Genomic DNA, 13,587 nt, shown 5'->3' with positions numbered 1-13,587 from the left:
CGTAGAATAGCGTTCCAAGCGCCTCGATCTTCTGCGCTCATTCTAAAATCTCTGACACCAAGTTTCGAGGTGTCTCCCACCACTTGATCTTTCCATCGGGCTATTGATCTTCTCGGTTTGCGTGTACCACCGTGTTTGCTTTCAAAAGACATCTTTGCTGGAGCTTCTTCATCCATTCTGACAACATGACCTAGCCAAGGCAGCCGTTGTATTTTGATGCGTGCTATCGTCGTCATACAGCTCATACGGTTCGTGGTTCATACGCCGTCTATATTCTCCATTAACGCAAACTGGTCCATATATATTTTACGAAGAATCTTTCTCCAAGCACTGCCTCATCTGCTTTCACAAGTACCCATGCTTCAGAACCATATAACAGCACGGGTAGTATCAGTGTCTTGTCAAGTGTAGTCTTCGTCTGTCGAGAGATGCCCTTATTTCTAAACTGCTTACTTAATCCAAAGTAGCATCTGTTTGCCAGGATTATTCTTCGCTTAATCTCGAAACTGGTGTCATTCGTTTCGGTTACGGCGGTGCCGAGGTAGATAAAGTTACTGACTGTCTCAAAGTTGTGGTTCCCAACTTTCTCCATTTTCTTTATCTGCTCGGTTGTGCAAGGCTTTTTGGGAGTTGATCTATTTCGATCCATCCATTTCGTCTTATCTCCATTTACTGCCAGACCCATTTTCACTGACTCTCTTTCGATTCTTTCAAAGGCTGCAGTTACTACTTCCGGTGACCGACCTATGATATCGTTGTCGTCGGCATAGGCGAGAAGCATGTCTTCTCTTGTCATTACTGTACCATATCTATTCACATCCGCATCTCGTGTAATCTTCTCCAACAGTATATTAAAGAGATCACACGATAGGCTGTCTCCTTGTCTGAAACCTCGTTTGGTATTAAATGGTTCGGAGAGATTCTTTCCTATTCTTAGTGAGGAACGCCTATCTGCAAGTGTCATCCTGCAGAGTCGTATTAATTTTACAGGTATACCAAACTCAGACATGGCTTGAAATACCTCTGAACGTAAAGGTGTATCGAAGGCGGCTTTGTAGTCAACAAAGATATGGTAGGTGTTAATTTGTCCTTCTCGGGTCTTTTCCAGGATTTGGCGCAGTGTGATTTACTGGGTGGATTTACCAGGTCTAAAGCCGCATTGATAGGGCCCAATTATCTCATTGACTTTGGTTTTTAATCTTGCACACAGTATGCTCGAGAGAGACTTATTCCTCTGTAGTTGGCACATTCCGTCTTGTCTCCTTTCTTGTGTACGGTACATAATATGCTGAAGTTCCAATCATCGGGTATGCGTTATTCTGGTCAGATTGCGCAGATAAGCTGATGCATACACCTTATCAGCGTGTCGCCTCTGGTCTTAAATAGTTCAGCGGGTAAGCCGTCGGCTCCTGTTGCCTTGTTGTTCTTTAGTCAGGTCACTGCTACTTGGACCTCATTCTGACTAGGAGGTAAACATTCTATACCATCATCAGGGATTGGTTCTGCGGTATCCTCTTCGCCACCAACGTCGGACAATATTCTTTGCATATCCTCAGCATGTTATCTGTGTCAGTTACCAGGTTTCCTTCTTTGTCTCTGCAGGAGGATGTACCTGCACCAAACCCATCGGTTTGATGTTTAATCCTTCGATAGAATTTTCGGACTTCATTCTGACTCCTGTACATCTCAATTCGCTCACACTCACGTCTTTCCATTTTCTTTTTCTTTCTGCGGAATAGACGTTTCTCCTCTCTCCTTTTCTCCCGATATCACTCCTTCATCTGGCGCGTTGCTACTGATTGCAGGGTTGCTCTATATCCCGCATATAGCAACTCGACACTCTTGGTCGTACCATGGGTTTCTTGGAGGAGGCTTCCGGTACGGATTTTGCGGCATTTTCCATGAAGTGGGCAATAGTTTGCCACTGCGCCATTATATCATCGTAACAAGGAGTGCTTTCATCAAGCAGTTGGGTCAGTCGAGTGGAGTATGCCGCTGCCATTTGTTGTGTTTGCAGCTTTTCAATGTCCAGCTTCCGTGCAGTGTCAGATCGTACTTTCCTCGCCATGTTCAGAGGGGTGTGTAGTAGTAGTATTGCTACTATCGTTAATTTTCCATCACCTATATTTCAATTTATATAGAAGCAATATCAATGCACAGACCAAATAAAACCAAGGTTAATAAAGTCAGCTGGAAGTCATGAGAGAAGTCATTGTACAAAATGTTAGCCTAATCGGATGCAAATTGCGCCCTCTATAGGCGCAATGTATCATAAAGGATACATTTGGTGTCGGATTGCTTATTTTTGTTTAGTTGTGCAAAATATTTAACTTTTGCGATAGTATCCATCGGAAAAATATCAACCGATATTCAGTCAAAAAATTAAATATCAATAGTGCCATTGATATTTTGCCAGCTCTACTGTCCCCTTAGTGTACAACAACAACATTCATAGTCTACTAGTGATTGCGGGTGCTTACATTTACATTTTTCTACTACCGCTAAGTGGTATGGTATGGTATGATTTTTCATCTCTGGTTTTCACCATAGTTTTTATACCCTCCACTATAGGATGGGGGGTGTACTAATTTCGTCATTCTGTATGTAACTATTCGAAATATGCTTCTGAGACCCCATAAAGTATATATATTCTTGATCGTCGCGACATTTTATGTCGATCTAGCCATGTCCGTCCGTCTGTCTGGCGAAAGCACCCTAACTTCCGAAGGAGTGGAGCTAGCCGCTTGAAATTTTGCACAAATACCTCCTATTAGTTTAGGTCGGTATGTATTGTAAATGGGCCATATCGGTCCATGTTTTGATATAGCTGCCATATAAACCGATCTTGGGTCTTGACTTCTGGAACCTCTAGAAGGCGCAATTCTCATCCGATTGGAATGAAATTTTGCACGACGTTTTTTGTTATGATATCCAACAATTGTGCCAAGTATGGTTCAAATCGGTCCATAACCTGAAATAGCTGCCATATAAACCGATCTTGGGTCTTGACTTCTTGAGCCTCTAGAGTGCGCAATTCTTATCCGATTGGAATGAAATTTTGCACGAAGTTTTTTGCTATGACATCCAACAACTGTGCCAAGTATGGTTCAAATCGGTTCATAATCTGGTATAGCTCTCATATAAACCGATCTTAGATCTTGACTTCTTGAGCCCCTACAGGGCGCAATTCTTATTCGATTTTATTGAAATTTTGCACTTAGTGTTTTGGTATCACTTCCAACAACTACGCTAAGTATGGTTTAAATCGGTCCATATTTTGATATAGCTGCCATATAAACCGATCTTGGATTTTGGCTTCTTGAGCCAATTGAAATCATCCGATTTGGCTGAAATTTTACACGTAGTGTTTTGCTATTACTTTCAACAACTGTGCTAAGAATGATTCAAATCGGTTCATAATCTGGTATAGCTGTCATATAAACCGATCTTGGATTTTGGCTTCTTGAGCCAATTGAGCGCGCAATTCTCATCCGATTTGGCTGAAATTTTGCACGAGGTGTTTTGTTTTGACTTCCAATAACTGTGCTAAGTATGGCGTAAATCGATATAGAACCTGATATAGCCGCCATATAAACCGATCGGGGATCTTGACTTCTTGAACCTCTAGAGGGCGCAATTCTCATCCGATTTGGCTGAAATTTTGTACAAGGGCTTCTCTCATGACCTTCAACATACGTGTCTAGTATGGTCGGAATCGATCAATAGCTTGATACAGCTCCCATATAAACCTATCTCCCGATTTTGCTTCTTGAGCCCCTACAAGGCGCAATTCTTATCCGAATGAACTGAAATATTACACAATGACTTCTACAATGTCAATCAGCATTTATTTATGGTCCGAATCGGACTTTAACTTGATATAGCTCCAATAGCATAACAGTTATAATTCAATATTCTATGTTTGTCTAAAAAGAGATACCGCGCATAGAACTCGACAAATGCGATCAATGGTGGAGGGTATATAAGATTCGGCCCGGCCGAACTTAGCACGCTCTTACTTGTTTGTAATAATGCGTTTTTATGATTTTTGCAGAAAAATTCGGCAAAATTTTAAATTATAAGTTTATTCTTTCGATATCTTTTTTATCCAACGGCGAGTGACCCCACTACAAAGTTTTCCACAGCCCACTTTTGGAACAAATTTTGGAATATTATTAACGAAAAATAACACACGAGTTAATCTCTAACTATTTTAATTCAAATTACATTGAAAATGTTGAAATTTAATGATATTTTCCTGATTTTATACTTCACTGCTATTATTTTGACTGCCTTAACATTGCGATTTTTTTTAACATAGTCATTGTCACTCCAACACGTTTAACTCAAGACCCTAATCCAGGAGATCAGTCTCTAAACCATACTAAGTAAGAATATCGGGAAGCCTAATGCAAAAAATGTGCCAAATTTTGCCGAAATTGGATAATAAATGTGCTTTAATGGGCCTAAAAACTTAAAGCGGAAGATCGGTCTATATGGGGGCGCTATATCAAGATATAGTCCGATATATCGTCCATGGACAAAAAAAATCTGCCCAAAATTTCATTTTTAAGTCTGTAGCGTGATCTCAACATACAGACAGTCGGACATAGCTAGATCGTCTTCGATCTTTACGACGATCAAGTATATATATACTTTATAGGGTCGGAAATGGATATTTCGATTTGTTGCAAACGCAATGGCAAAATTAATATACCACCCCATCCTTTGGTGGTGAGTATAAAATCAAGTAAAAGCGTTCTAAGTTCGGCCGGGCCGAATCTTGGGAACCCACCCCCTAGGATTATTCTAATAATTTATACAAAATAAATTAAGTTGTAGGGCATAATTTTATTCTACAAACCAAACTTCTATGAAACCAGCAAAAGTTTTAGCTGGTTTACTTGGGAGCTATATCAGGTTATAGACTGATTTTGGCCGTACTTGGCACAGTTGTTGGAAGTCATAATAGAACGCCGCTTGCAAAATCGAGCCAAATCGGACAAAAATTGCGGCTTTTAAGGACTCAAGAAGTCAAATCGGCAGATCAGTTTATATGGGAGCTATGTCAGGTTATAGACCGATTTGTCACAGTTGTTGGAAGTCATAAAAAAAATACCACGAACAAAATTTCAGACAAATATTCTGCCAAATCGGACAAAAATTTGTGCTTGTAAGGGCTCAAGAATTCAAATCGGGAGATCGGTTTATATGGGAGCAATATTGGGTTTTAGACCGACTTGGACTGTACTTGGCGCTGTTGTTGAAAGCCATAACGGAACACCATATGCAAATTTCAGCCAAATCGCACAAAAATTGGGGCTTGTAAGGGTTAAAAGTCAAATCGGAAGATCGGTTTTTATGGGAGCTATATTTGGTTATTGACCGACTTGGACTGTACTTGGCACACTTGTTGGAAGTCGTAACGGAACTCCGTATGCAAAATTTCAGCAAAATCGTACAAAATTGTGTCTCCAGGGGCTCAAGAAGTCAAATCGGGCTATCGGTTTATATGGGAACTATTGGGTTGCCCAAAAAGTAATTGCGGATTTTTTAAAAGAAAGTAAATGCATTTTTAATAAAACTTGGAATGAACTTTAATCAAATATACTTTTTTTACACTTTTTTTCTAAAGCAAGCTAAAAGTAACAGCTGATAACTGACAGAAGAAAGAATGCAATTACAGAGTCACAAGCTGTGAGAAAATTTGTCAACGCCGATTATATGAAAAATCCGCAATTACTTTTTGGGCAACCCAATATATCAGGTTATATACCGATTTGCACTGTACTAAGCACAGTTGTCATAAAGGTCATAAAAGAAGACTATATGCAAAATTTTAGCCAAATCGGACAAAAATTGCGGCTTACAGGGGCTAAAGAAGTTAAATCTGGAGATAGGTTTACATGGCAGCTATATCTAAATCTGAACCAATATGGCCCATTTGCAATCCCCAACAACCTACATCGATATTAAGCATCTGTGCAAAATTTCAAGTTCGACCGCTATCGTGATTTTGACAGACGGACGGACATGGCTAGATCGATTCAAGAATATATTGGGTTGCCCAAAAAGTAATTGCGGATTTTTCATATAGTCGGCGTTGACAATTTTTTTCTCAGCTTGTGACTCTGTAATTGGATTCATTCTTCTGTCAGTTATCAACTGTTACTTTTAGCTTGCTTTAGAAAAAAAATGTAAAAAAAGTATATTTGATTAAAGTTCATTCTAAGTTTTATTAAAAATGCATTTACTTTCTTTTAAAAAATCCGCAATTACTTTTTGGGCAACCCAATATATACTTTATGGGGTCTTAGACGAATAATTCGAGGTGTTTCAAATGGAATGACTAGATTAGTATACCCCCATCCTTCGGTGGTGAGTATAAAAATAAAAAGTGCATGTTCGTTAATCTACTACAATCAGGTTAGATGGTCTAAGACCATATTTTTTCGAAATATGATAGAGAATTTTATACCCTTTCGAATGGAGCATAATATTTTATTGTAGCTTGAAATTTCAATTTTAAGTTAAACGTTACTTTTGAGATTGAATTCCTGTTCGGAGTCGACTATAAAAAAGAAGGCCTCTTAAACTTGAATCGGACAGCACTCATTGATATGTTGCTTAATGGAATGTTCATGGGCCCAATTGCATTGCTTAACAAAGAAGTGACATCAAAAATGTAACTCATCCATTTGTACTATATCCAGCATAACAGCGGATATAGGAAATATGAGTTATAATGCGTAGTTGGGGCCACTGTAGCTCAGAGGTTACCATATCCCCCTTTGACGTCGTACGCCTGGGAAAGAAGTACCTTATCATGAGCAAATTTGCATATAATCTGTAGTGGAACATAATCGATTGACTTTGTTTCGACTTTGCTTTAGTTTTTAGATAGATATCTACTATCTCTTGAAATTTTCATTTCTTAAATAATTTTATCAATAATATTTTCTTTCTTTTTTCCATTGCAGAATTTTTTCCAAGGAATACAACAACATTCATTGTCAAAATGTCCTAATTAAGAATTAGAACTTTTAATTGCAATATTAAAAGGATTGTAAAATAGATTTGTAAATTAAGTTAAAACTAAACCTTAAAATAAAAAAAAAAACTTTGTTGCTTAAGAAAAGGGCGGATCTTTATAGCAAAGCCAAACTCTTTTCTTTCGCTTTATTCACAACACCAACATTATGAAAACTACACATCTCATGGCCGTTATGTCGGACAAGGAAAAACAGGCTCACGATCTGGTGCGTTGTCGAAGTTGGTTACGTGCTGCCACCTTATATGATGAGATATTAGCCTCAGCGCCCACTTGGAGTCGTGTGCAAAAGGATCGTCATATAATCTGTCTTTTGGGACGTTGCGAGTGCCTATTCCAGCTAGGAAAGTATGAGCCCTGTTTGGCCGATGCCCGCAAAGTGTTGTCACTGATCAACGAACAGCCAGCAGATTGTTTAACCAGCGTATCACGAACACGAAAATGGCAAATACATTCTTTGTGTAAACTGAAAAAATATTTGGTAAGTTGTATCAAGACATCTTTCGTGTTAATTTTTAAAATAAATAAGAAAAAGGCCATTAAGTTTGGCCGGGCCGAACTTTGGACACTCATCACCTCGGGTATATATGTAAACCCCCTTTCGTTAGATTTCGGTGAAAATTGGATAACTTATGCACCCAATTTCGGCACGAACATTGAGTGGTCTAAAAAATATATGTCACTGTTAAATTTTGTAGACCAAAATATTGGTCTTTTTGGCAGCTATCTTATATATAACAAGTAAAAGCGTGCTAAGTTCGGCCGGGCCGAATCTTATATACCCTCCACCATGGATCGCATTTGTCGAGTTCTTTTCCCGGCATCTCTTCTTAGGCAAAAAAAAGGATATAAGAAAAGATTTGCTCTGCTATTAGAGCGATATTAAGATATGGTCCGGTTTGGACCACAATTAAATTATATTTATGTTGGAGACCTGTGTAAAATGTCAGGCAATTCGAATAAGAATTGCGCTCTTTGTGGGCTCAAGAAGTAAAATAGAGAGATCGATTTATATGGGAGCTGTATCGGGCTATAGACCGATTCAGACCATAATAAACACGTATGTTAATGGTCATGAGAGAATCTGTCGTACAAAATTTGAGGCAAATCGAATAATAATTGCGACCTTTAGAGGCTTAAGAAGTCAAGTTCCCAGATCGGTTTATATGGCAGCTAAATCAGGTTATGAACCGATTTAAACCATATTTGGCACAGTTGTAGGATATCATAACAAAATACTACGTGCCAAAATTCATTCAAATTGGATACGAATTGCGCCCTGTAGAGGCTCAAGAAGTCAAGACCCAAGATCGGTTTATATGACAGCTATATCAGGCTATGGACCGATTTGAACCATACTTGGCACAGTTGTTGCATATGATAACAAAACACGTCGTGCAAAATTTCATTCCAATCGGATAAGAATTGCGCACTCTAGAGGCTCAAGAAGTCAAGACCCCAGATCGGTTTATATGGCAGCTATATCAGGTTATAGACCGATTTGAACCGTACTTGGCACAGTTGTTGGATATAATAACAAAACACGTCCTGCAAAATTTCATTCCAATCGGATAAGAATTGCGCACTCTAGAGGCTCAAGAAGTCAAGACCCAAGATCGGTTTATATGGCAGCTATATCAGTTTATAAACCGATTTGAACCATACTTGGCACAGTTGTTGGATATCATAATAAAACACGTCGTGCAAAATTTCATCCCAATCGGATAAGAATTGCGCACTCTAGAGGCTCAAGAAGTCAAGACCCAAGATCGGTTTATATGGCAGCTATATCAAAACATGGACCGATATGGCCCATTTACAATACATACCGACCTACACTAATAAGAAGTATTTGTGCAAAATTTCAAGCGGCTAGCTTTACTCCTTCGGAAGTTAGCGTGCTTTCGACAGACAGACGGACGGACGGACATGGCTAGATCGACATAAAAGAATATATATACTTTATGGGGTCTCAGACGAATATTTCGAGTAGTTACAATCAGAATGACGAAATTAGTATACCCCCCATCTTATGGTGGAGGGTATAAAAATCAATTTGTGTTTGTTTGTCGGTTTGTTTGTATATTTTTACGGCTGAACCGATTTTTTTTTGAAATTTTCACAGATGGTGCATAATGATCCCGTGGTGAAAATAGGGTACTAAATTTTTTGATATCTGAAGGGGGGCGGACCCTCCCCCTTACCTCAATTTTCAGAAACGCCAGATCTCGGTTATGGGTGGTGCGATTTAAGCGAAATTTTGTGTGCTCTCTTACAGTAACCTAAAAATAAATATTTGGTATCCAAATTTCGGATGGGGTACCTAGGGGGCAGACCCACCCCCAAAACCTACCAAACATATATATATAGACCAATCATGGTATGGGACTCAAATGAAAGGTATTTAAGAGTAGAAAACGTATCTGCTATTCAATTGTCGGACTAAGTGTTTGGGGGACCACCCCAACCCCCAAAACACCCCTAAATCGGACATATTTCCCGACCTTGGCAATATGGGACTCAAATGAGAGGCATTTGCGAGTAGAATACGAATTTGGTATCCAAATGTGGGAGCAAACAGGACTTATTAACTGATCTTGGAAATATGGGGCTCAAATAAAAGGTATTCGAGTGTAGAATACGAATCTGATATCCAAATATGACACCAAGTGTATGGGGGGCCGTCCTCTCCAAAAACAACCCCCAAAGAGGACAAATTTACTACAACAGCAATATGGGGCTCAAATGAACGGTCTTTGGGGGGTAAAGCACGAATCTGATATTAATATTCGGGAAAAAGTGTGTATGGGGCCACCCCGACTATGGCAATATGGAGCTCAAATGGAAGGCATTTGGGAGAAGACCACGAATCTGATATCAACATTCGGGATCAACTCCCTAGGGGACGTGCCACCCACATAACAACGCCCAAATAGGACGTATTTGCTCACCATGGCAATTTTGGGTCTTTAAGGGAGTGGATCTCGATATTAATAGTTGCAATAAGAGGATTAAATGAAAGGTATTTGAGATTAAACAAGTAAAAAGGCGTTAAGTTCGGCCGGGCCGAACTTTGGATACCCACCACCTCGGGTATATATGTAAACCACCTTTCATCAAAATTCGGTGAAAATTTCATACCTTATACTCATATACCTCATACCGATCTGAACTATATACGACACGGATGTCGAAAAGCCGAACATAAGTCACTGTGTCAAATTTCAGTGAAATCGGATTATAAATGGGCCTTTTATGGGGTCAAGACTTTAAATCGAGATATCGGTCTACATGGCAGCTATATCCAAATCTGAACCGATCTGGGCCAAGTTGCATAACCATGTCGAAAAGCCTAATACAATGCACTGCCCCAATTTTCGGCGAAATCGGACAATAAATGCCTCTTTTATGGGCCCTAAACCTTAAATCCAGAGATCGGTCTATATGGCAGCTATATTCAAATCTGGACTGATCTGGGCAAAATTGAAGGACGTCGAAGAGCCTAACCAAACTCACTGTTTCAAATTTCAGCGGCATCGGACAATAAATGCGTCTTTTATGGCCCCAAAACCTAAAACCTAGATATCGGTCTATATGGCAGCTATATCCAAATCTGAACCGATCTGTGCGATATTGCAGTAGTATGTCAAGGGGCTTAACTTAACTCACTGTTCCAAATTTCGGGGACATCGGGCAATAAATGAGCATTTTATGGGCCCAAAAGCATAAATCAAGAAATCGGTCTGTATGGCAGCTATATCCAAATTTGAACCGATCTGGACCAAATTGAAGAAATATGTCAAAGGGCCTAAGACAACTCACTGTCCCAAATTTCAGCGAAATCGGATCATAAATGTGGCTTTTACGGGCCTTAGACCCTAAATCGGAGGATCGATCTATATGGCAGCTATATCCAAATCTGGACCGATCTGAGCCAAATTAACGAAGGATGTCGATGGGACTTACACAATTCACTGCCCCGAATTTCATCAAAATCGGATAATAAATGTGGCTTTTGTGGGCCTAAGACCCTAAACCAGAGGATCGGTCTATATGGCACCTATATCCAAATCTGAACCGATCTGGACCAAATTAAAGAAACATATCAAAGGGCATAAGACAACTCACTGTCCCAAATTTCAGCGAAATCGGATAATAAATGTGGCTTTTCTATCTATATGGTCTATATGGCAGCTATATCCAAATCTGGACCGATCTGGGCCAAATTGACAAAGGATGTCGAAGGGCCTAACACAACTCACTGTCCCAAATTTCAACAAAATCGGATAATAAATGTGGTTTTTATGGGCCTAAGACCCTAAATCGGCGGATCGGTCTATATGGGGGCTATATCAAGATATAGTCCGATAAAGCCCATCTTCGAACTTAACCTGCTTATGGACAAAAAAATAATCTGTGCAAAATTTCAGCTCAGATTTCAACAGACAGACGTACAGACGGACAGACGGACGGACATGGTTAGATCGTCTTAGATTTTTACGCTGATCAAGAATATATATACTTTATAGGGTCGGAAATGGATATTTCGATGTGTTGCAAACGGAATGACAAAATGAATATACCCCCATCCTTCGGTGGTGGGTATAAAAACGAATTTGATATCCAATTTTGAGGCCAATGGCAATATGGGGTTTAAATAAATGGTATTTGGGAGAAGAGCACTATGCTGATATATTGGGTTGCCCAAAAAGTAATTGCAGATTTTTTAAAAGAAAGTAAATGCTGTTTTAATAAAACTTAGAATGAACTTTAATCAAATATATAATTGCCATTTTGTTCGATAACTTTTTGCCATCTTCTGGCAAATTTCCTTTCCACGCTCATAGAACTTCTGGCCTTTATCTGCAAAAAACTGAACCAAGTGTGATTTTCTAGCCTCATCATTGCCGAAAGTTTTACCATTTAAGGAGTTCTGCAAAGATCGAAATAAATGGTAGTCTGATGGTGCAAGGATGCATCAAAAGTTCCCAGCCAAGCTCACTCAGTTTTTGGCGAGTGACCAAAGATGTGTGCGGTCTAGCGTTGTCCTGGTGGAATATGACACATTTACGTTTATGACCAATTCTGGTCGCTTCTCCTTGATGGCTGTATTCAATTTGTCCAATTGTTGACAGTAAACATCCGAATTAATCGTTTGGTTCCTTGGAAGCAGCTCAAAATATACCACACCCTTCCAATTCCACCAAACAGACAGCATAACCTTCTTTTGGTGGATATCAGCCTTTGAAGTGGTTTGAGCTGGTTCACCATGCTTGGACCATGATCGTTTTCGACTAACGTTGTTGTAAACAATCCATTTTTCATCTCCAGTTATGATTCGTTTTAAAAACGGATCGAATTCATTGCGTTTAAGGTGCATATCACAAGCGTTGATTCGGTTTGTTAAATGAATTTCTTTCAATACATGTGGTACTCAAATATCAAGCTTTTTCACCAGTCCAAGACTTTTTATGTGATAATGAACGGTTGATTTTGGTATATTTAACTTCTCTCCTATCTCACGCTCAGTTACATGACGATCCAATTCGATTAATGATGCTTTGATTTGGTCATCATCAACTTCATTTGGCCGACCTGAACGTGGCTCATCTTTAAGTGAAAAATCTCCAGAACGGAATTTGCGAAACCAATTTTGACACTGTCTTCCTTTTAAGGCTTTATCACCATACACATCTCGTAACTTTTTAGCAAACTGCTCCGCGTTTTTTCCTTTAGGGCAATATTGGGTTGCCCAAAAAGTGATTGGGGATTTTTTGAAAGAAAGTAAATGCATTTTTAATAAAACTTAGAATGCCTATTAGAATAGAAGAAAACGAATTTGATATCCAATTTTGAGGCCAAATGTTTAGGGGTCGTGTCACCCCATAAACTTCTTCTAAACTAATGGAAATTGGGGTTCAAATTAAAAAATTTGAGAGTAGAGCACGATGCTGATATTTTTTCAGTTCTAACTACGTGGGTGGCTTCCCCACCCTGCATACCCTTCAAAGTGGACATATTTGTGGATTATGGCACGAATAGGGGCTCAAATCTGTATCTGTTTCATGGTCAAGTGTTTCAGGGACGCCTCACCTCATAAACTACCCCTAAAGCACACATATATACAGAATATAAAAATATGTAACTTCAATGGGGTTTTTGGGAGGGGAGTATGAATGTGATATCCACCTTCGGGACATAGAGTTTGGCTACTCCAATCCACCACCAAATCCAAGAAAATAAAGTAGATCTAACATCGAAACTTTAATGGGCGGACCCTCCCCTTACTTTATTTTCAAAAACGCCAGATCTGGGAGATGGGTGGGCCATTATTTAAGCGAAATTTAGTTTGTTTATAATAACTTAAATACAGGAATTTTTATCCTTATTTAGGGTAGGATATCTAGGGAACGACCCACCTCAAAAGCCTCCAGCCAAATGAAATATGAACCAATAATGACAATATGGGACTCAAATGAAAGGTATTTGAGACCAAAGCACTTATCTGATATATAGGGTTCAGCCTCACCCCCAAA

The 13,587-nt window shown here is 39.3% G+C and overlaps 1 protein-coding gene across 2 annotated transcripts in view; it reads left to right on the top strand.

Moving 5' to 3' along the window:
- LOC106084314 (probable helicase with zinc finger domain) overlaps positions 1-13,587 on the top strand; it is a 61,362-nt gene that overhangs the window by 11,037 nt on the left and 36,738 nt on the right. For both annotated transcript variants that reach the window (XM_059361362.1, XM_059361366.1), the window contains exon 2: positions 6,981-7,532. In XM_059361362.1, the coding sequence (XP_059217345.1) occupies positions 7,200-7,532 (333 nt within the window). In that variant the 5' untranslated portion in view covers positions 6,981-7,199. The remainder of the gene's footprint in view (positions 1-6,980; positions 7,533-13,587) is intronic.

The sequence above is a fragment of the Stomoxys calcitrans genome, chromosome 1, assembly GCF_963082655.1.
Source record: "Stomoxys calcitrans chromosome 1, idStoCalc2.1, whole genome shotgun sequence".
In the NCBI taxonomy this organism is placed as follows: Eukaryota; Metazoa; Arthropoda; class Insecta; order Diptera; family Muscidae; genus Stomoxys; species Stomoxys calcitrans.
This window is presented reverse-complemented; position numbering and strand designations above follow the sequence as displayed.